Below are 24357 nucleotides of genomic sequence, written 5' to 3' on the forward strand. Positions count from 1 at the left end.
TTTTATAATATTATTAAACTAGAAACAAATAACAGTTAAAAAATTAACAAATATTATTTAGCAACAAGTTGCTAAACAAATTAAACATTCCTTTAATAGAATAAAACTTTCTAAACATTTCTATTTTATTCTTTTGTGAATTGCTTTTAATGGTCATTATTCTACAAAAAAATGTCATTTGAAGGTCACCTAGCTAATATACTTATTCCACTTATAGTAATAGATAAAATGCTATAAAACTGCAAAAAAAAAGAAAATTATACTATTTTATCTTCTAGCTCAGTTGGTAACAACTAAACACATATAATGAAAATTAAATTTGTTCATGGTGTGCAAATATTGATTTAAAGATTTTATTTTGCTGTTGTTGTTTTTTGGTCGAGCTTTAGCACCTTATATGATGATTCATTTTACAGGCAAAAACAAACATAAACCAAAACTTGCGTGTTACATTTAAGGCAGAAAAAAACAGCTTAAAACTTAAAAAAAAACCCATTATGACATGATGGTAATATTTTTACAATGTTTTTTTTTTATATAATTTCTATTTTATTTTCTGTTACAAATAACTAACTACGTCAGGGTAATTAAGAAAAGCAAAAGTGTAAGCAAATATTAAATAATTCTTTAAAACATGTTGCTAAACATGTGGCTAAGCAAGCAAGTTTTAAACTATAAACGTTTTTAATGGGCATTGTTATGATATTTCTAAGAATTTCTTTTTGTTCTGATTTATTAAAAAAAAAACAAATATTGTTTGAAAAAGAATTTTTTTGTTAAAGAAAAAGAGGATTTAGAAAAGCTTTTATATGTTATAGAATGATCTAATTTTAGTTTATTGTACTTTTATTTTTATTGTACCATTTTTTTGTTTGTCTTGCTTTTGAAATGTAATCACTTTTTACACATATTCAACACAAATCCTTAAAGCCTGGGATTAGTTTTAAATTAAAAGAAAATAACATGTGTTTAACAGATATTTAAAAGAAATTTATAAAATATTAAAAAATTGTAGTTATTTCAGCAACATGTTTAGTTTATTATGTATCTAAACATGATCCTTAACCTATGTTAACTAATTAAGAAAACTTAATACTAATCTTTTATAGAAATCCATAGAATACTTTTTAATTGTATTTTATTTTACCTAGCAACATGTTTAGCACTATATGCTATGTTTCTAAACATGTTGCTGAAGCTAAATTTACTATTTTTGATAATTTTAAAACAATATTTTAGAGAAATTTATGATATCGTGTAAAATTTGTTAAAGATTTTTTGTTGCAACAAGAAATATAACTGCAGCAACTTGTTTAGTTTGATAGAAGTTGCTAAACCTTCATTCAATTGCTTTAGAAACATAATTTAGCTGAAATTTTTTACATTATTCTATTAAATGTTTTCAAAATAGTTTCAGAAGTTTGTTGTTAAATGAAAATCCATACCATTAAATGTTTAGTTTACTATGTAGCTAAACATGTTGCTGATTTCAAATAAATATTAATAGAAAACTTAATAAAAAATAAATCTTTTATATAATCAATTTAAGCTTTTAGGTTTCAATATAACAATTAACATTCTAGCAACATTTTTCGTTTAATATGTAGCTAAACATGTTGCTGTTTACAAATAACTTTTAAGGAAAACCTTAATACTAAAGTTTTTTTTTAGTATCTTCTTTATTGTAATATTAATATAGGATTAATACGGCAACATGAAAAGTCATCTTGGCAACATGTTTAGTTTACTTTTAAGCTAAACATGTTGCTGTTTACATATTAGTTTTAAGGAAAAACTTAAGACTAAAGTCATAATTATATGAACTTTTCTCTTAAAATACTAATGTAGAATTAATACCTAATGTAACATGAAAAAAACTTATTGGCAACATGTTTAGTTAAATATGTAGCTAAACATGTTGCTGTTTACAAATTAGTTTTAAGAAAAAACTGAATACTAAAGTTTTTGTAATATTATCTTCTTTATTATAAAATTAGTTGCAACTTTAGGTTGCCATATAAAAAATCCTCCTTAGCAACATGTTTAACATAAATAGCAACATGTTGCTTATAGGAAATCAACTATATATAGAAAACTTTTTACTAATAACTTTATTTTTCTCTCTCTTCTCTATCTATTTTAGGATCTCGTCAAATCCCATTTGATGATAGCCGTCCGTGAGGAGGTTGAGGTTCTTAAAGAGAAAATTTCCGAACTAATGGACAAAATCAATCAATTGGAAGTGGAGAATACCATACTCAAGGCTAATATGTCACAGGAAACATTACAACAGCTGCAAATGCAAACACAATTGCAAATTGCCGGTTCGACAGCAACCAATGGTAGTAATATGTTAACGGCAGCACCCACACCAGCTGCCATAACAGCAGCACCACCAACAGCGGCCAACAATGTGACAGGCAATACAGTAACATCAGCAGCAACAGCAGCGGCAGCAACACCCCAGTCAAATGTAGGAAGTGGTACAGCAACACCTACCACTCAACAAGCAACAGTACAAACAGAACAAAATGTTGATGTTATACAACAGAATCTAAATGCTGTTAATAATGAAGATACTACAACACAGGGTTCAGCGGTACAGGCCACAAATGGACCCATGTCTTAAATGTCTAAACAGAAAAAAAATGTTTGTCGTTTAGCTCAGAGTCTTAGCTGCAACACGAGTATGTTGTTTGTGTTTGTTACTACTACTCTCTCACTCTCTCTCTCTCACACACACTCTCAACAACCAACCAAAATATGAGTGTTAAATTTTGTTTTAAATATAACAAAATATAAGAAAAGAGAAAAAAAACACTTAAGCAAAAAAATTTACTACACACCTACACTCACTTTATACTCACCCCTTTAAAAAAAGAAAAAGGATAATTATATTGCTGATGCTGTTGAATGTTGAATGAAGTTGAAGGTGTCTAAACCAAGGAGTTTTATTGTTTTTTTCATTTAACATATCCTTTCCCCCTCAAAAAAAAGAAAACAACCTCTCAGCTTAAGCTTAAGAGTTTTCAAAAAATGTTTAAACAAAATTTTTAATTGGCAAAAAGTGATTGAGAGCCAACTCTTAAGAGTTTCTTTTGGCGGCTAAGTTGTTTAAAAGAAAAAAAAAAAACTCTTGTTGCTGTCCAAAGAAAAGCAACATTTTTTTTAATTTATAATGTGATATAATTAAATAGTCCTCCTGCCCTGAAAACAAAAACCACGCCCCCCTCCTAACACGCCCTTTAAAACCCTTAAGTAAATAAAACATTTGTTTCCTATTTAAAGAAGAAAAAATTTAAGGCAAAATTCTTTTTTTTATTATTATTATTATTTTTTTTTTAAATTTGCTAATTTATTAAGTTTATTTTTTATATAAAAATTTTTTGTTAAACTTGTTAATGAAAGAAAAAACTAAATTAACTTTGAAAAAAAAACTTTTAAATATTGCATGCAAAATATTTTTTTTAGGAAACTTTGTTTTAACAGACTTGAAACTAATACTTTTATTAAAAAAGTAGAATTTTGAGTTTAGATATTTATTTTTAAATTTAAAGAAAAAACAAAACACAAATTGTAAAAACTGATTTATTAATAAAACTAATTTGAGTTTAATTTTAACCACAAAAAAAACATAAATAAAATAAACAAAAAAAATTGTGATAATTTGCATTGCATTGACTTTCTAAATAAAAAACTAAAACTTTAATAAAACAAATTATAATTTATGGCTAGAAAAACAAATCAGTGTAAAAAAACCTCTATAACTGAAAGCTAATTTAAAACACATTTGCAAAATTTTAGAAAAAAAAAAACATTCAAAATTTTGTAAAAAAGTTTCTTTTAATTTTTTTTTAATTATTATTATAAACATATTGTATATAATAATTTAAACTTATAAAACAAACCCAAAAAAGCTGTTTTTTATAAATTCTTAAAAATTTTTATTTTCCTCCTAAATTTTTCTTTAATATTTAAGTACAATTTTATGTAAAAAATCTGTTATAAGATTTTTTTCACAAAGACTCTCTTGTTTAAAAAAATACAAATTATTTAACAAAAAAAGAAAAAAAAACAAAAGAATTTTATTTTTAAGTTATTTTTTGTTATTAATTATATATTTTTTTAATTATTTTAAATTTTGTATTATAATTATTTTTATTATTATTTTGTATTCTTTTTTTTTTTCTTAGTTTATAAGTTTATTATATATAAAATTAAAATAAAATAAAAAAATCCTAAAAATTATTTAACAAATAAAATCTATAAAATATGTAAACCATTGATTTACTATAAAATCATTTAAAACAAAAAGAAAAATCCTGCAGAGACTCTAATTGTCTAAGGATTTGTGAAAGCTACAAGAAAGATAACATGCCAAGGATGTCAGCAAAAGGAACGTCAAAAAATTTTAATTAATACTTTAAAAAAAAAACTTAAATTTATAAAATTTTATTTAATTGTTTTTTAATTATGTTTAAATATTGTCTTATTTAAAAAAAATCTTGAAAAAAGTTGCTCAACATTAAACTAAACTTGGTTTAAAATCTTAAACTAGTTTTAAACTTTTAAAGTTTAAACTAAAAGGTTTTTCATTACTCTCGCCACCTCTAACTGATTGCGTATTGATCTCCTTTTAATCTAAACTTTAAAGTTTATTATTAAAATAATAAACCTTTTTTAACTTCTTCGTACACTAAACATTAACTAAACTTTGTTTAAAAAAGCCTGACCTTATAAATTAAACTAGGTTTAAACTTTTAACACCTAAAGTTTAAACTAAAAGAAAATCCATCTCAGTCCCTCTCTCCCTCTCTTATAGTTTAAACTTAAAAGTTTAGCATTAAAATCTAAAGCTTTTTCTACAGCCTCTTTACGATCTCTAGTTCTATTAATGTTTTAAAAATCTTCTCAATTTTAGCAGCAACATGTTGCTAAACTTTTCAAAGCAAAGAAAGAAATTCTACATTCAAATGTGCACAAATATAAAAGTTAATAACAATAATCACATGAAATATTAAAGTAGCAACATGTTGCTTAACAAAACTTTATTTCTTAATTAAAGGAAAATATTAACAATAACTTAACAAACAAATCACATAAAAAATAAAGGCACAACATGTTGCTAAACTTTTACTTAAAAAAAAAACAAAAAATCATTACTTTAGTAAACATAAATATTAAGAAGAACTTTGCAAACAAATGTATTTAAATGTTAACTCAACATGTTGCTAAACGCCAACAAAATGTAGTGATTTTGGAGACTTTAGCTGTTTTAACTTTTAATGAAAAACTAAGCCTTAGCAACAGAACTTTGTTGACAACAACTTTTAAAAAGCTTTCTCAACATGCTGATAAACATCAACAACATGTTGGCAAACAACTGTAGACTTTTCAGCTATTTAAGTAAAGTCCTTAAATGCTTTAACTCTAAATTTTCTATTTACATTTATGTTTATAAATATTTACACAACATGTTGATAAACATCAACAACAGGTTGGCAAATAAATAAGGCAACAGTTACACAACTTTAATCTTTCTATGAACATTTATGTTGCAAAAATGTTTACACAACATGTTGATAAACATCAACAACAGGTTGGCAAATAAATAAGGCAACAGCTAATTAACTTTAAACATTCTATAGACAACTATCCATTAGCAACATTAGGATTCTTTCCAACAGTTTCAACATTATTTCAAATATTTTGATAACAACTTTTTAAACATTAATGTTGCAAAAAATCATTTTCAACATGTTGATACACATCAGCATAATGTTGAGAAATAAATAAAGCAAACAACTATTTAAGTAATGTTGTCCATTTACCTTAACTTTGTAGGTCTTTCACTTGTTATTTAAGCAACTTGCTGCCTTAGACGACTTTCACTAGCAACATGTTGATTGTAGAGAAAACTTAGAAATCATAACTTCTTAAAAATATATATTAAGCATCAATTTGAAAACTTTTGTGTATTTTGTAATAATGTTATCTCAATATGTTGATAAACTTCAACAACATGTTGTTATATAAATCAAACAACTTATTCATATACATTTTTTTTAGGGGACTTAATTTTGTAGTTAGCAACATGTTGTCTGCAGAAAACAGTTAAGAAACTTACAACACTTAAAGAAATATGTATATAATCAATATGTTTATAAACATTGACAAAAATATTGATAAACACAAAAAATGAACTAAACATATTTATTTATTAACATTTCTTTAAAGAATTTGTATCTTTCAGCAACATTTCTCAAAATGCTCATCATTTAAATATTCTAACAACTTATAATGTTAATAATAACTTTTTAACATAACATAGCAACATGTTGCTAAAGGTTGCTAAACATGTTGCTGTCCTTAGAACTTTGGCCTTTTTAGTGAATATAAACCAAATTATGGTTTTCAAATCAAAAGAATTTCTACAAAATATTCTAAGTTTCTGTTTTTTCTATAATTTTATATATTTTACCGTTATATCGCTGGAATATAACACAAATTTAAAGCATATTTTTGGGCGGTTTTTAATAATATTTCATTTAAAACTATTAGTTTTCTAGATTATTTGGAAAAGTTTAGAGATGTTTACTGTACACCATTATATTTAAACATTTTTGTAGCTTACTTTAAGGGTTCGAACTCTCATATTATTGTTTATATAAAGTCTAAAGTAAATCCCTTAAAGTAGGCTTGTTTAAGGTAAAGAAATGTTACTTTCCACCTTTATTTTTGGAACATTTTCTCAATAAGTTTGTGGCATAGTTTAGGGTTTTCAACACTCATATTATTGTGTTTCTATATTCTATAGTAAAACCCTAAAAGTAGGCTTATTGGCAGGCCTTTTTAACAATTTCATTATAATCTAAATGTTTGGTCTTTTAGAAATGGAATTCTGTGAAAGTATGGAATTGAAACAGTATTGAAAAAGCTTTAAAGTTTAACTTTTAAGAAAGATATATTAACTCTAAGTTAATAAAAGTTTAGCATACTTTTTGAACAATTATATTAAAAAGGAAATAGAGATTACTGCTGCCTACTTTTAGGCTTTTTATTACTTTAATTATTTTCGATTTTTAACAAAAGTTTATAAAACAAATATTGCTGGGAAACTTTGTTTTATAAAAGTTTGTTAAATTTAAGCAACTTTTTTAAAATATATTTTTTTATATAAAATTAACAAAAAATAAGACTTTATTTATTTTAATTAAAAGAAAACTATTTTTTTTTTTTAATTTTTGTTAAAAAATTTGTAAAACCAAGAGAGTCTTTGTAGAAAAAATCTTATTATTTTATTTAAATTATTTAATACATTTATGTAAACAAAAATTTCTAACAAAAAAAAACAGCTTATTTCTTTTTTAACAAATTATTAACACTTGCACTTGATTCTAAATTAAACTAAAAGTAAAAAAAAGAACAACAAAAACAGAATTTATATAAAATAAAATTAATAAATTAAAAAAAAAAAAAACAAAACAAGCAAAATTAAACGTTAAAACATTAAACATATTTAAACATAAATATAACTAAATATAAAACAAAACCAAGACGTTTAGTTTTGAACAAATATACTGCTATATATAAATATAAACAAATTAACTAAAAAAAAATAAACAATATCTAAACGTCTTGTTTAAGAAAAACCAAGTTCCATTATTAGTTTTATAAGTTTAGTTGAAGTAATTTTTAATTTAAAATTAATATTAACAACAATAAAACAAAATAACATACAAATAACAAAGAAAATAAGAAAAAACGTTAAAAAGAATTTTTGAAAAAAAAACAATTAAAAGATTTAAAATTTTTTGTTTTTCATATTGACATTTTTTTAATTTTCATTACAAGTTTTTCATTTTCCTTATTAAGTAGTTTGTAAAGAAAACTTTAAATGTTTTTTTAAAAAATAAAACATATAAAAACTCAATAAAAAATATTCAAACGACAATTAAACGCAATAAGAAAAAACTATAAAACTGAATAAACAATTGTATATAAAATGTATGATTAAAGAAAAAAAATGGCAAAAAAACAAATATTAATTAACAAACATATAATTCCAAAAAAACCGATTTTTGATTAAAAACAAAATGTCCTTTTTAAAAAAAAAAAAAAATAAAAATTAAAGACATTATATCTCGACCGCCACAAAAACTAAAGAAAAACATCTTGTAATTTCTATATAAATACTTATTCTATGTGTAAAATTTAAAACAAATATAAACAAACAAAAAAAAACAAAGAAATTAAAATAAAACTTTAATTAATTGTAACAATAAAATAAAGTATTTAAAAGAATAATAAAGATTAAAAGAAAGCTAAACAAAACTAAACATGTTTTATTTGACAATTTAATTTCTCAAGCAATCAATAAATTGGATTTCCATGTTGCCTTTGCAAACAAAACCAATCACCCCCACTTCTGCCTCCAAAAAAAAAAGAAAACAAAGCGTGTTAGTTTTTAAATATTTCAATTTTGGAATTTAAATTTACTAGTCCTTTTAAAATTTTAAGTAATTAATAACATCCCATGTTATAATTGTTTCGTTTTTTTTTTAGTAATTTATAATTTTAAACAAAAATGTTTTGTATTTATATATAATTTTGTCTCTACATTTTATTTAATTTAGTAATTTTTCTAGTTTAATATTTATATATTTATTAGTTTTAAGTTTATTTTTTGTAATATTTTATTTTAATACATGTTTTGCTCTACAACCTTAAGTTGTCCATCATTAATATTAGTTTTTATTTTTAATTTATAATTTTACTCTTTAAAGAAAGACAAAAAGAAATCATAGTTAAACGTAATTGCCTACTACTTTTTTCTCTCTTAAAACTAAACATTGTATCATTTATTAAATAAAGAATAAAAATAAAATGAAAAAACAAAAAAAGGTTTATATTTTGTTATTTTAAAACAACAACTACAAAAAAAAATTATAGTAATTTCCTTTTAAATCTTAAAAAAGCTCAGTAGTCTGGGAACACTGTAAAACTTTTTATACAAAACATTAGGTGGAATTTAAATGCTTTCGATGGACTATAATCTAAACAAAAACGTTACAATATTAACGAATTTATATCTATTTAATGTAATGCCAAAAGCTAATTATCTGGCAACACTGGCAAAGTAATTTTTCCGTAAAACAGTTAGCTTACATTGAAACCTTTCGATGAACTGTAATATTGAACAAAATCACTTGAGTATTACTGAAATTATAACCATTTTAGTAAATCCTATAAAAATTGAATTATCTGGCAACACTGGCAAACAAAGTTTTTCATTAGACAGTTAGTACTCATTGAAAGCTATAGATTAACACACATTTTAACAAAATCACTTGAATATTATAAGTTTTATAGCAATGTTAAGCAAATGGTGAAAATTAATTTATCTGGCAACACTGGTTAACAAATTTTTTCACAAATACATTTAGCCTACATTAAAACCTTGCGTTTAAGTCTAATTTTAATAAAATCACTTGATTATTAGCGATTTTATAAGAATTGTAAAAAAAATTCCAAAAGACAATTATATGGCAACACTGGCAAAGTAATTTTTCCACAAAACAGTTAGCTAACATTAAACCCTTACGATTGATAGTAATATTGACAAAATCACTGAAGTATTACTGGAATTATAACCATTTTAGTAAAGCCTTTTAAAACTTTTACAAATTGAACTATCTGGCTACTCTGGTAAACTAAGTTTAGAATTAGAAAGTTAGCACACATTAAAACCTATCGTTTAAATCTAATTTTAACAAAATCACTTAAGTATTGACGTATTTATAGCGTATTAAAATATCCCAAAAATTGGAAAATTTTCAAAACACGACAACCCTGTATCAGCATAAGTTCAGCGCCATCTATTGGTTGGGTAGTTGGTTTTTCAGCAAGTTAAAAAATGTTTCCTTTAGAAACATATTTTTAAGACGCAATAACTCCAAAACTACTACACTGTTTACGAAAAATAGAGTAGGGATATGTTGGTAATATATAGGAGCATGCATTGAATATGTTAAAATTTATTTTACCAGGGTTGCCGTAATGAAAAACAGTAAAACAAACATACAACTTTAAAGCACTGTAACTCTGTTATTAGGTAACCGATTAAAACCAAACTTACGACAATTGTTAGCTATTAAATTAAACAAATGAAAACATATTATGACAAAGTTGCCAGATTTCTAATTTTGTTATATTTTGAGAGAAATACTTTTTTATATTTATTTTATATTTCATTTTAGTATAACATTATAAATAATAATAATTAATAGTTAATGTAAAGCGTTGCAGTGTGGCAACTCTGGTAAAATGCAATTTTTATATTGTAAATACATACAATAGAAAAACAAATGAAAATTATGTGTTCACATGCCTCTGTTGCACTATATATTTCCAAATAAACAAATAAAATATTACTTTAATAAATTAAACTATATTTACTACCTGGCAACTCTGTCAGCATAATTTTCTCAATTCTTCAATGTATCAGCTAACATCTAACATAAGTCTTATCAAAATCGGTTGGTTATTTGCCGAGTTATAGCGTTTTGAAAATTGTTACCTATTTTATAGAGTTTTGGTCTGGCAACTCTGGTAATCTAAGTTTTTTACATACCTATACAATCTCCAATTCAATAGCAATAAGCCCATACTATAGCCATCGAAAACGGTGTAGTAGTTTCAGAGTTATAGCATTTTGAAAATATGTCTCTATTTCCTAGATATTTTGGTTTGCAGAAAAACCATTTAGCCAATCAATAGATGGCGCTGTACACATGTCGAGACAGGGTTGTCAAGTTTTAAAAAAAGTACAATTATAGGGATTTTTAAAATCGTTATAAATCCTATAATACCTAAGCGATTTTGTTAAAATTAGATTCAAACGAAAGGTTTCAATGTAAGCTATATGTTTAATTAAAAATTTTATTTGCCAGTGTTGCCAGAGAAATGGATTTTGTAAAGTTTAAGAAGAGATTACAAAGGTGGTTATAAATCCAGTAATACTGATGCTATTTTGTTGAAATTAAATTCTATCGATAGGTTTTAATGTACTCTAACTGTTTTAGAAGACAATATTTTACCAGTGGTGCCAGATAATTGTTATATGACAATTTTCTTGGAATTGCTATAAATCCTATAATATGCAAGTGTTTTCAATAAAATTGAACTCAATCGAAAGGTTTTAATAAAAACTAAATATTTTCTAAAAAATTTGTTTACCAGTGTTGCCATGTAATTGAATTTTGACCAGTTTAAAGACGGAATGCTTTGAATAGCCATAAATCGAATAATACTCAAGGAATTTTGTTAAAATTAATGTCAAACGAAGGATTATAATATAGATTATCTTATTAAAATATATTCAAGTGATTCTGTTAAAAGTAGAAGCTAACGAAAGTGTTTGAATGTTGCTATGTTAGATAATATTGTTGAATTAAATTAAAAAACTCATATCATTTATTAGTTTATTTTAAATTTTATTGAAAATCTCTTTTTATAAAGGTATAATTATTATGTAATTGCTTTCACTTACACTCTTAGTTTTGAAGGTTCAAATTGCTATAACAACTTAAGAATATATAAAAAATTGTCAGTTACAAGTCAGTGGAACTGACTTTTAACAATAGGCAGATACAAGTCAGTTATAAATTTTCATTACAAACATAGAAATGTGTTAAAAAATGGCGTAATTCGAATACGTTTTGGTATTGTACTTAACATACTTAATAATAAAAAAAAATATTTTTTTTATATATATAGGAAAATATTTAAAAATCTGTTTCTGGACTCTGTGGCCTTATGTCATCTAAATTCTTGTCTGTATTCGGCTGTGCTAATGGCATCGTATCGATGGCATCTAAATCTGTCTCAATGGCTTTTGTGTTGGAACGACTCTCATTAGCGTTCTCAAGCTGGCTTGTTGTCTGATCTTTAGGTTTAAATGATTTCAAACTTCCCAGTTTAGCTCTTACATCCTCTTCGGATAAATGATGTAAAGGAACATCGGCACGTGGCACTAAACGTTTAGGACTAGTACTACCATCATTGGGTTTACGTTTGTCAGGTGGGAATACCACTTGAGCATAAGTCACCCCAGAAGATGAGGGCTCCACAACACTACTATCACCAGCAGAAGAATTTGTAACAGAACTAGGTTGACGGAAAACGGTAATTTCATTATTCGGCATTGCATTTGCTCTACTTGGTTGTACGGGTGCTTGATCCCGAGATGCTGTTGTCATGGTGGTCACAGGACTACCACCGATGGCGGTGTGTGTAGCTTCTCCCTGCGGCACGGGTGCATATAGGGAAGGAGTGTAATTCACATCGGTGACTTTACAATTATAAATATTTAATCCCTTTATAAATACGAATACTAATATATCAAAGATTAGACCCACTAATATTAAACTGGCTGTGAGGATATTTAAAATGTTGCCATGCTTTGGATTTTCACGCAATAAACAGCGGGCATATTCCGGTGCCCAATAAACACAGGTGGTGCCTATGCAAAAAGGAAAAAAGATTATCTTTATATGATTTTCATTTAAAACTAAGAAATATTTAAAACATACGTGTTACCACATCATAGGCCAAATGTACTGGTATATAGGCAAATAAACCCAAAAACATTACTTCCATAGCCAACGCCAATCCTTTATCTTGTGGCAAAACACTGCGCAAAGATATTATTAGTTTTCCTATTGTTGTCATTCCATAGATACAAGCAGTCATTATACTGAGAATTTGGAATACAATCAGCATATTGGCACAGGTTTTAGCACTGCAGGCTCCCTCGGTGGCTTTTATATTAAAGGCCGTATTCATGTCGTAATTGTTGGTACCACCGCAACTGCAACCTTCATAAAGCTAAAATTAAATGAAAGAATTACATTTTTTTCTACAAAATTTAGTTTCTTTATTGGGAAAAATTAGAAACAACAGTGTTCTAAAGGCAAAAAAACAGCTGTTTTTGACTGAAAAGTTGGCAATACTAAAAATGTTAACTAACTGATCGTTTAAAGTCTGCCTACATTTGTTATGAGCTTAATCTAACAGCAAGTTAAGACTAGTTCAACTGAGTATTAAGAAACGCGGCCTAAAAACATAGTTTAATATATGTTTTGTGTTTTTCAGTAAACAGTAACGTTACTTATTATCTTAGTTTAACTGAGTGTTATTGGCCAATTAAGTTATAAGTGAGAAAACACAATTAACAAAAACAATGATTTCGGAAGAAGAAAAACTTAATATTTTAAGTAAATTGCAATTTTCTGATTTGTTTTGTTATATTTATTATTGTTTTAAATGTTTATTTAACATTTTTCTAAAATTTTTCATTTTACAAAAGTATTATTTGCAAAAAACAGCTGTTCATTGTTTATTTTTTTGAGTGAAAAGTTGACAATACTAACAAAGTTAACTAAACTTAGATCCACAACTGAAAAACACAATCATCGGTTAAAGTCCGCCTAAATTTGTTTTAAGTTTAATCTAACAGCAAGTTAAGTCTAGTTTAACTGAGTAGTAAGAAACCAGCCCTATGTCGACTTTTGGTAGAAAACAGCTATTTTCCACTAAAAATCACTTCCGATTTAATAACTAGATCTATTAAATTTCAAGTTGGGCTATTAAATTTAACTTTACCTCTACACTGTTAATTGTTGTCTTCTTGGAACAACCTGCATAGCATGGTGAGAAATACGTGACAGTTGAATTTTCCGGACAAACTGGCAAAAAAGAGGTAGGATTGCAAATACACTGTCGCGAACAATAGGGCTGCTGTAGTTTGCCATTGACCGTGCCACCTATAGGACCAACCTCACATTTGATAAATATAAAAGCTATATAAATGATCAGTAGCTTAACAGCCATGCCTATATTTATAGCAGCAATTTTTCTAAAAAAAGGGGAAAAATAATTAAATTTTTATATTGAATACTTATATTCTTACTCACCTGCCCGTTAGCTTAAGTTTGGATATAACTAGTCCACCTATAAACATACTGATAGCTGCTGCTGGTGGTTTCAAAAAGAACGACATAAATCTTGCCTTCCATTCCTGCATCAAACCATCCTCCTCACTATAGGGTAGGAAAAAGCGTGATTGCAAATAACTTTCCTCTTGAAGAGCAAAATTAATCGATGCTCCCTGTATGAACATAATGCTGACAATATTGAACATTAATAATTTATTACCAAAAATCCTTTTCACTGACGGCATAAAGGCAGTATCGTCTATGTAGGTTGAAAATTGACTACCAAACTGGCGGCTGTGTGATTCTTCTAAAATTCTTTGAGCAGCTTGGTGTATAACAGTTTTTGGTAGTTTTTTGGGAAATAAACCCAATAGAATACCACTTATGAACACCGCAGGGGCAATAATTACCCAACCCAACCACCAGCCTAAGTTAGTGGCTCCTACACCCAATATTATGCTCGAACCAAATTGTAGACCAAATATTTTTGCACCAAAAACAGTGGCTAAAACCGCTGGACTATCTATGGAAGTGGAGTTATCGTCTAGGTATGTTAGGCCCACAGTGAAGAAGGCTAAGGAGCCTAAACCCAAGGCGAATTGTAGTACAAACATCATTATCAATATAACTAATTTACTGTCATTTATCGACAGCATTTTGGCTAATGAAGTGGGCCAATTTGAAAGGCAAATTTCTTCGTCGACTGCATAGGTGATAGGTCGTACACCATCGGCACTGTTTGAATGTAAAAGGAAAATGTTATTTTTTTAATTATTAAATTTACAATTTACTCTATCACTTACAAATTCATTATTGAAGGTATCATGGCTATTAAACAGATCAAGGATTGTAGTATTATGGAGCCGCTTAACCAACTGATAGGATGCAAACGATGAGCCCAGTAAGCGAATGCCAATGCAAAAATTGCTTGAAAAATACCACTGCTTACTAGAAGCCATTCTGAAATTTGAAAAAAAAAATTAATTAATATAGCTAATTATTAATTTTTGTTTTCAATAAATATTTGCCGGAATATGAGATGATATATGTATTAAACACTTAAGTCAAATTTGAGTACTTGGTATTCCACCAGTAAAGTCGAAGAGTTTTAATGAGCTCATAAGCAATATGCCATCTCACGTTGATTTAAAGGAAATCCTCCAAATCTACCTATATCTTCATAGAGAAAGCTGTAAACCTTTAAACACTTTAGTAAAATTTGAGTTCTAAATGGTACTCCACAACTAAAGTTGAAGAGTTTTAATGGTCTCCACCTGGGTATAAACAGTTGATCACCAACAAAACATAACCTCACTTGAGGTAATACGAAAGCACGAGGTTAATGTAGATAAAATACGACTTTGAACAGTTATAAGTAATACACTACACCGGTGCAAGAGAGACGTAAAACTGTCGAAAGCCAGGCAACAAACTCAAGCCTGAAAGCGTTTAAAACATAATAGCGAGGACGCGAGAGTTGGTCGCCAACTCAGACCTGACAAAAATAATATTGACAAAAAACAGCTGTTTATGTTTTTGACATTGATCTTAGATCCATAACTGAGTTTAATCTAACAGCTAGTTAAGCCTAGTTTAACTATGTAGTAAGAAACCCACCCTAAGACACCTTGATAGTATAACGTAGTTATAAGCGATATAAGAAAAAACATAAACCTGTTTTAACGAAGTAACAAGGGATTTTTTTCGACCAAATAGCTAGTTCCATGGAATACTCTATAATTAGCCTGTGATTTGGTTTATTGACCAGTCTATAGATTATTTTACTGGCCAGTCTATTGACTAGTCTATAAGCTAGTTTATTAGCTAGTTTATAATCTTTAAACGAAGATTGTGTTTTTTTGTTATGACTTTAAAAGCAGTTAACTTTGTTATTGTTGCCAACTGTTGGTCAAAAACATAAACACCAATTTCTTTTAAATAAAAATTTTTAGAAAAAAATTTACATTTAGGGCCAATCGTTAGGTGAAGGATTAGGGATTAAATTAAAATTACCCAATTAATTAATTTTGTTTGCTAGTTTAAGCGCTCAATGGAGGTACTTTAAACTTGAGTAAGAAATGTAAAAGTGTAAACAGCAACATGAATACAATTTAATAAATATTAAAATGTTTGATTTATCGATTAGTATAAATTATGGGGACTTTACAATAAGTAAAATAAGTAACGTTACTGATTACTGAAAAAAGACAAAACATTGATTAAACTAGGTTTAAACAAAGAACGTGGATTATCTTTATCGGAAAAACTCACCCTAAGACACATTGAAAATTTTCTATTTTTAACGGGATTCTTATTTCCGACTAAAAAGGTAGATCTATGGAATCTATTGATTAGGCTGTGGTTTAGTTTGTTGACCAGTATTTGGATTTAATTAATGACCAGACTATTGACTACTCTATAAGCTAGTTTATTGGCTATTCTATAAACTAGTTTATAAGCTTTTAACGATGATTGTGTTTTCAGATATGACTTTAAGAACAGTTAACTTTGTTAGTATTGCCAACTTATTGGTCATAACACATAAACAATGAACAGCTGATTTTACAAATATTACTTTTCTAAATGAAAAATTTCAGAAAAAATTAAAATAAACATTTAAAACAATAATAATATTGATAAAAGAACTTTTTACTTAAAAATTTATGTTTTTTTCGAATTAATTATATTATTGTTTTTGTTGGTTATGTTTTCTCATTTATAACTTAGATTTAATTGGCCAATAGGGATGCAAACGATACATCGATATTTAGAAAACATCGATGTTTTGTTCATAAACATCGATGTTAACATCGATGTTTTTATAAACGATACATCGGCGATACATCGGCGTCAAAACCAAAAAACATCGACATCGTTCTTTTAATATGTACCTGTGCTTTTTTTCGAATTGATAAAAAAAAAACTAAAATATAATAGTCTTCCACTTTTTAACAGTGTGATTCGAATATATTTTAAACTAAACATTTTAGAATTTTACAAAAAATATTTGAATTACGTGTATTTACACTGTTTTATATTTTTTTCAAAATTTTTTATAGATTTAAAAACAACAGAACACGAAATGTTCTGCTGATGTTTAAAGCGTGTTTGTGTGGCATCACTGTCATCGTTTTTTTTAATAAATAATTTCTGTTGATTATTTTTTACATTCTTGTAAAGTTTTGCCATAAGGTGCTGCCGCATACTTAGACAAATTTAGCAGTTAATGTATTACTGTAAGTTTAATTCCAATTAATTTTCCTAGTATACATTTGTACCATATATAAAATATTTATAGAACACAATGCCACCAAATAAATTGAAAAGTAAAATTTGGACTTATTTTAATAAAGCTGGGGATAAAGAAGCTGTCTGCAAGATATGTAACAAAACCCTAAAAACTTCAGGCAATACGAGTAATCTTCGTGGTCATTTAGAAAACGTTCATTCGCAGCAACTGGCAGATGAAGATGTAAAAAGCAAGAAGGCTAAAACAGGTGGTAGTACCATTGACAATTATATGGACGTAGAAACAATTGATATAATTGCTTCAACCAGCTCAGCCAGCGTTGAAAAAAGTGCTTCATCTCAAATTTCACTTGGTAGTACTGCGTTAACCATTGCTGCTGTCAATTCCAAAAAACCAAAACAACCAAATGTTGATGACTTCATCAGAAATATGAAAAGTATAGCCACGCAGGATGGAGCTAAATCAAAGAAAATAACTGAAGCTGTTGTGAATTTTATAATCATGGACAATAAGCCATTTGCCACAGTAGAGGGTAAAGGCTTTTTGCAGCTAATGAAGGAAGTTTGCCCATTGTATAAAGTGCCAAGTCGAGAAACAATAAAATCTAGGATTGATACAAAATATGAGGTTATGAGCAATATTTTTAAATCATTTATAAATAATGCAGAAAGTTATTGTATCACCTATGATATTTGGACAGAAACAATGCAGAATAAATCATTCGTAGGTGTTACCATACACTTTTTGGACAAACTAAAACTCCTCAGCGGTACGTTAGGTGTTTTTGAATTAACAGAAAGTCACACATCAGCGTACATAAAGGAGAAACTTAAAGAAATTTTCGCGGAGTGGCATATTTCTGTTCCCAAGGTTTCAGCTGTAATCACAGATAATGATAGCACTGTAATGAAAGTTAATAGAGAAATATTTGGTGAAAAGAAAATTATTCCTTGCTTTGCTCATACCATCAACTTAGTTGTAACTAAATCCATTGACAATGAAACAGACTGCACGGAATTAATCAGCAAAGTTCGAAATATAATAAAATTCATTAAAAGAAGCGTCAATGCAAGTGATGAGTTGAGGAAAAGACAAGTAAATATGGGATTAAAAGAAGGACAAATAAAAAAGATGATCCTTGATGTTCGCACCAGATGGAATTCTTGCTTTTATATGCTACAGCGGTTCATAGAATTAGTGTCAATTATAGGAGCAATACTGTTGAATCGGCCGGAAGCTCCCCCAATGATTTTAAGTAGCGAAATAGACTGCATAAAAGAAATGATAGAAATTCTGAGCCCATTTGAGAAACTAACAAAGGAAATTTCTGGAGATAGCTACGTAACCGTGAGTAAAGTTATTCCGCTAGTAAGCTGTGTCTGGGAAGTAATAGAAAATATGAAACCAAAAAATGAAATGATTTCCCAATTTAAAGAAGAAATAAAAAAACAACTTGGGAGACGGTTTGATAATATAGAACATTCGGCAATTCTTTCTATCTCAACTACACTCGACCCTAGATTTAAGTTTATGCATTTCAAAAATTCCATGGCCAAAGGAAAAGTAATAAATTGCTTAAATAAGTATGTGCGAGAATTCAATACATCAAGCTCATCTACAACATCCAATAATGATACATCTGATGATGTCGAAGATAATTCAGAATTTGATATCTGGAAATATCACAAACAATTAACACACAAAAATATGAAAAATAAATCATCTTCCACAGCTTTAACAGACACTATCAGTGAAACGGAAGTACAGATGTACCTGTCATCTCCAGTTACACCAATAAAAAGTGACGCTATTGAGATTTGGGAGGATATGAAATCTCTGTTTCCTAAACTTTCAAAGATTGCAATGCTATATCTCCCCATAGTTGCAACCTCTGTGCCAAGCGAGCGTTTGTTTTCGGAAGCAGGAGCAACCATTACTCAGGACAGAAATAGGCTTCTAGGGACCAGATTATCAAAGCTTCTTTTCCTTAACTCTATTACAAAATTATTAGATTGTAATTGAAATAAATAATATTTTTTCATTAAATCCGAAATATTTAATGTATATTGATTTTTAAAATTAAATAATGGCCAAATTAAAACATCGGAAAAAACATCGATGTATCGTTCACATTAGCGATGTTTTTTAACATCGATGTTTATCATACAAACATCGATATTTTCAAACATCGATGTTTTTATGAGCGATGTTGCATCCCTAGACACAACAAACAAACGTACATTGAAGTATGCATGAATACCATACTTCACAGGAAAGTTCGATTTAAAAAAATCCTTTCCATAAATGCCAAATTTCCGCTAATTTCGCAATATAATCAATAAATCAATTATGTATCTATCTCTATTGGACATTTCTTTGCATTATTCATCGAAAATAGTAAAACGATGACTATTTTTGATATAGTAATCAATGGTACCTATCATCGATTGATAAGAAAGTAAAGGGGAATATTTAATCGTTTTTAAGTTTTGTTTTTTTTTTTGCTTTTTGTTTACTTTTTTTGTTTTATTACTACGTATAAATTTATAAATTTGTTACTAAATTCTGTGTGATATTTAGTGATAAGAAATTTGTGTTATCAACATTTACACAATACATTGGAAAATGTTTCTTTTTTTTCTGCTTTATTAATACTTTTGCAAATTTTGTAAACTCACCTACTATTATGGCATTCCAGCCATTTTCAATGGCAGCCTGTTTGGCCGATACACGAAAATATGTCTCACAAGCTCCTTGCAAAATACCGGCACATACTAATACAATAACAAATGTTTTAAGACGTGCATATTTAAGACAACTGGGACCACGACACCAGCCCAAGGAACGTATGCCACAGTCAATACTATCTAAAATTTTGAATAAATTTTATTGAAATTAATTAAAACCTTTAAACACAAGACACACACACACACACACACAATTTACACACCGTCTGGTATATTGGCATTTGCGGAAATATTGTTCAAATCTGAGTAACGATTACTAGACACCATGTTTTATTTTTAAATTTCGTTTTCTTTAATTTGTTTAAGATTTCCTTAATAGTTTTTCTTTTTTTTCAAAATGAATTCATTTTAAATATTTCTCTTTTATTATTAAAATTTTGAATAAAATTTATTTTAAAACTTATTATTTATAATCTTAAAAATATCTATAATATTCTTCCGTAATTTTCGTTTCGTTTATTTTGTTACTTGTCGTCGTTTCGAATTAGGGCCAATGACTAATTATTCTAGCCAATTGTATTTGCTCACTAACCTGCACATTATTTTGAATTCTTAACATTTTGTAACTCTTTTTAACGACGATCGCGCACAAACTTTCAAGATAAACATTTTTATACGGTTTATCAGTGTTTTTCTTTTTTTTTTTTTTTTTTTTTATAACAAGTGTAGTGTATATGGTAAAGCTTCTGGAGATAACTACAGAAATGTTTGGTTATTCTAAATTTGAAAAAAGAGTAAATATTTTATTGCTGCAACATGTTGCTGATGCAAGTTGTGAAAGCTTTTTGGAAGCACACGCGTTTGGAGAAATGATTTGTAATAAGATGAAGACGAATTTGTAGGCATACTTTTTATTATAAATTGTAAAAGTTTAAAATTAAAATTTTCATCAAAACCCAGCTTCTTTATATAAGAAAAAAATCCAAATCCTCCTTAATACCTTTATGAGGAATATCTAATTATGATCATTTTACAGAACTAAAAATCATCTTAATTTGATTTAATTAAATTTAAAAAATGTTTGATCCATTTTATAACAGAACGAAAACTATTATCACGCAAAGTATATACTTAGTTGTCATTTATATAGGACACCACAGGGTCTTGATAACAACAAATAATACATATCATACAGAAAAAAAAACAAAGTAAAGCTTTTAATTCCCCAACGGTTTTCAAACATGTCAGTTATATTCCTATAGATCGTTATGACTGTTTCGAATTGATAATTTGTATGACAACTACCTTCAATACAGATGAAAGTCTGCATCCTATTACTGTTACACGAACTATATATAAAACTTCTCAAAAGCTGAGATAGGCAAAGAGCTTTCTTTTAAAATGCTTTTAAAAAAAATTTAATTACAGTCTAGTCTATAGTCCAGCCTATAGTCTAGTTTATAGTCTAGTCTATATTCTACTCTATAGTCAAGTCTATAGTCTATTTTATAGTCTGGTCTTTAGTCTAGTCTATTGTATAGTCTATTGTATAGTTTAGTCTATGGTCAAGTCTATAATTTAGTCTATAGTATAGTCCAGTCTATATTCTGCTCAATAGTGTAGCCAATAGTCAGCCTTTAATCTAGTCTAAAATATAATCTATATAGTCTAGTCTCTAGTCTATTCAATAGTCTAGTCTATAGTTTAGTCTATAGTCTAGTCTATAGTCTAGTCTCTAGCCTAGTCTATAGTCTAGTCTATAGTCTAGTCTTTAGTCTATAGTGTAGTCTATTGTATAGTCTAGTGTTGTCTATAGTCTAGTTTATAGTCTAGTCTATAGTTTAGTCTATAGTCTAGTCAATAGTCTAGTCTATAGTCTATAATCTAGTCTATAGTCTAGTCTATAGTCTAGTATATAGTCTAGTCAATAGTCTAGTCTATAGTCTAGTGTAGCCCATAGCCAGTCTAGTCTATAGTCTAGTCAATAGTCTAGTCTAGTCTATAGTCTAGTCTATAGTCTAGTCTATAGTCTAGTCTATAGTCTAGTCTATAGTCTAGTCTATAGTCTAGTCTATAGTCTAGTCTATAGTCTAGTCTATACAAATTCTAGTCTATAGTCTATGGAAAATTCTATAGTCTGGTCTATCGTCGAGCCTAGCCTTTAGTCTATAGACCAGTCTATAATCTAGTCTATGTTCTAGTTTTTAGTGTAGTCTATATCAATAAGGTAAAACGGTAATTGTGTTTTCTTAGCTTTTAAATATCTTAAACTAATTTCAATTTAAAATTGATTATAAACATATCTAATCAATGTTCTATAATCTTTTTCATTCCTCTGCTATATTTTATGTTTAAACTATTTGTGAAACCAAAATCAAACAGTTTCAACCGGTTTGCAAGGGTCTAATTTTAAAGCCTATACTATATGTATTCATTGTTAGCTAAGGTCAGTTTTGTTCGGCGAAATCCTTTATCATGTTTTATATATTAACAAAAGAAAAAGTTCAAAAACGATTGACTTTATTTTAAGATTATCAATTGTTTGTAATTAAATTAATTAATTTTTTCTTTTATTATTTTATTGTTGTATTGTTTCTTTGCATACAATTTCACTTAAATTAATAATTTAATGACTTGTTGATGACATTTTAACCGTGTTGAATAAAAATTATTATATTTTTATGGCATTTTTAGCACATTTTTATTTAGCTGATTACAAAAATTGTTTAATAATTAATATTTTAAAAGTTATCAGTTCTCTTCTTCTTACATTAAGAACAATAGCTGCAAATAATTAATTTAAGAAACGCTCTCTTGAAATTAGTTGTTTTCACTATTTTTTTTAAAATTATTGTAAGATTGTAAAATTTTAATACAAAAATATATTTTTCTATTTTTTTATTTTGTTTAAAGTTTTTTAATATTTTTTAAACTCAAAATTTTTAACGTTTTTTTTAAATAAATTAAATTAATTTTATTTATTTTTTTAAAATCACTTTTTAAAATATTATTTCTTTTCTAATTTCCAAATTTTTTTGTTAGAATTCCAAAATTCCTTTTATACCACTTCACCACCTGTTACTGACTAACTTGTTATTAGAATTATTTAAAAATTCTATACCATTTTGCACAATAAAAATAAATCGTTATTATCAATTATTTATTAATATTATCGCTTTTCGTAAATAATCTTATCACTTTAGTCACAAATACTACAATTGTATGTCCGTTTTTTATTAATTTGTTTTAAACTTTATTTTTTTGACAAAAAATACATTTTACATACTTTTTATCTTAATTTTAAAATATTAATTTTTAATTGTTTAATTATTTTTTTAATTAATCACTTAAAACTTTCTTAAGTGTCTCTCTCTTTCTCTTTTTTTGCAATAAAAAATTATATTTTTATTCCAACTAACCGTTAGCTTTGTACCGTCCATACACTTTTAACTACTCATACTAAATGGAAAAGTTTATTTATTGAAACCACTAACTAGTACTTAACTATAAAAATCTAAAAATTTTATTTGTTATTTTTTTCACTTTTTTTGATAAAAGAAATTCCCACATGCTTTTTCGATTTTTTTTTGCATTTAAAAATTCTCCTGAAAAGAGCACAATTACTATTAATCTCTATATAATAATAATAAAAAACTATAACAATAAAATTTTACAAATTATTTTTTATATTATCACAAAGTCATTGTAGTGATAATTTTGTTAAAAATACAAATTCATGGTTAAGTGTAGGTGTTAAACTAAAGAGCATTGTAAAAGAGCAATTCAAGTAGTGGAACATTAAGAGAGTTTTTATTTCAAATAATCTCTTAATAGTAATGATAGTTATTCCAGCAGTTTCATGGGAAGAAAATGCATCACTTTTTGATAATTATCGATTAGATCACTATAGACTTTAAACCAAACTTTAAACTAGACTAGAAATTATACTATCGACTAGACTATATATAAGACAAGATTAGATTATAGAATGAATTATAGACAAGACTTCAGACTATAATAAAGATTAGATTAAGTATATACTATACTATAGACCCGACTATAGATTTTAGACTAGACTACAGACTAGATTAGACTAAGTACTTAAGTAGACTATACGCTAGAGTATAGACTATACTATGCTATAGACTAGACTATAGACTAGACTAAAGACTAGACTATAGACTAGACTATAGACTAGCCTATAGACTAGCCTATAGACTAGACTATATACTAGACTATAGACTAGACTATAGACTAGACTATATACTAGACTATAGACTAGACTATAGACTAGACTATAGAATATACTATAGACTAGACTATAGACTAGACTATAGAATAGACTATAGACTAGGCTATAGACTAGACTATAGAATAGACTATAGACTAGACTATAGACTAGACTATAGAATAGACTATAGAC

The 24357-nt window shown here is 27.2% G+C and overlaps 3 protein-coding genes across 12 annotated transcripts in view; 2 read left to right on the forward strand and 1 right to left on the reverse strand.

The window, feature by feature from the left end:
* The window catches only part of LOC111677555 (protein bunched, class 2/F/G isoform), a 271155-nt gene extending 267897 nt beyond the window's left edge, over positions 1-3258 (forward strand). For all 9 annotated transcript variants that reach the window (XM_046945594.1, XM_046945633.1, XM_046945641.1 and 6 more), the window contains one exon: positions 2144-3258. In XM_046945594.1, the coding sequence (XP_046801550.1) occupies positions 2144-2629 (486 nt within the window). In that variant the 3' untranslated portion in view covers positions 2630-3258. The remainder of the gene's footprint in view (positions 1-2143) is intronic.
* An 8202-nt stretch (positions 3259-11460) lies between these two features.
* Positions 11461-24357, reverse strand: part of LOC111677561 (solute carrier organic anion transporter family member 1A6) — a 27779-nt gene continuing 14882 nt past the window's right edge. Inside the window, exons 1-7 of one of the 2 annotated variants that reach the window (XM_023438709.2) lie at positions 20198-20498; positions 19926-20114; positions 14801-14957; positions 13977-14732; positions 13666-13918; positions 12594-12888; positions 11461-12523 (exon numbers count right to left, since the gene is read on the reverse strand). In XM_023438709.2, coding sequence (XP_023294477.2) covers positions 11787-12523; positions 12594-12888; positions 13666-13918; positions 13977-14732; positions 14801-14957; positions 19926-20114; positions 20198-20261 — 2451 coding nt within the window. In that variant the 5' untranslated portion in view covers positions 20262-20498 and the 3' untranslated portion in view covers positions 11461-11786. Of the gene's footprint in view, positions 12524-12593; positions 12889-13665; positions 13919-13976; positions 14733-14800; positions 14958-19925; positions 20115-20197; positions 20499-24357 lie in introns of those variants that run through there. The other variant, XM_046945035.1, reaches the window with a different exon arrangement.
* LOC124418485 (E3 SUMO-protein ligase ZBED1-like) lies at positions 16871-19300 on the forward strand. The gene is made up of 2 exons (XM_046945036.1): positions 16871-17233; positions 17296-19300. Exon 2 carries the CDS (start codon positions 17302-17304, stop codon positions 19267-19269), a length of 1968 nt encoding a protein of 655 aa, XP_046800992.1. The 5' UTR covers positions 16871-17233; positions 17296-17301; the 3' UTR covers positions 19270-19300.

The sequence above is a fragment of the Lucilia cuprina genome, chromosome 2 (genome assembly GCF_022045245.1).
Source record: "Lucilia cuprina isolate Lc7/37 chromosome 2, ASM2204524v1, whole genome shotgun sequence".
Lineage (NCBI taxonomy): Eukaryota > Metazoa > Arthropoda > Insecta > Diptera > Calliphoridae > Lucilia > Lucilia cuprina.

Excerpts from the sequence above, each read along its gene's own strand:
- LOC124418485 (XM_046945036.1), top strand. The coding sequence starts at position 17,302 with ATGCCACCAAATAAATTGAAAAGTAAAATTTGGACTTATTTTAATAAA.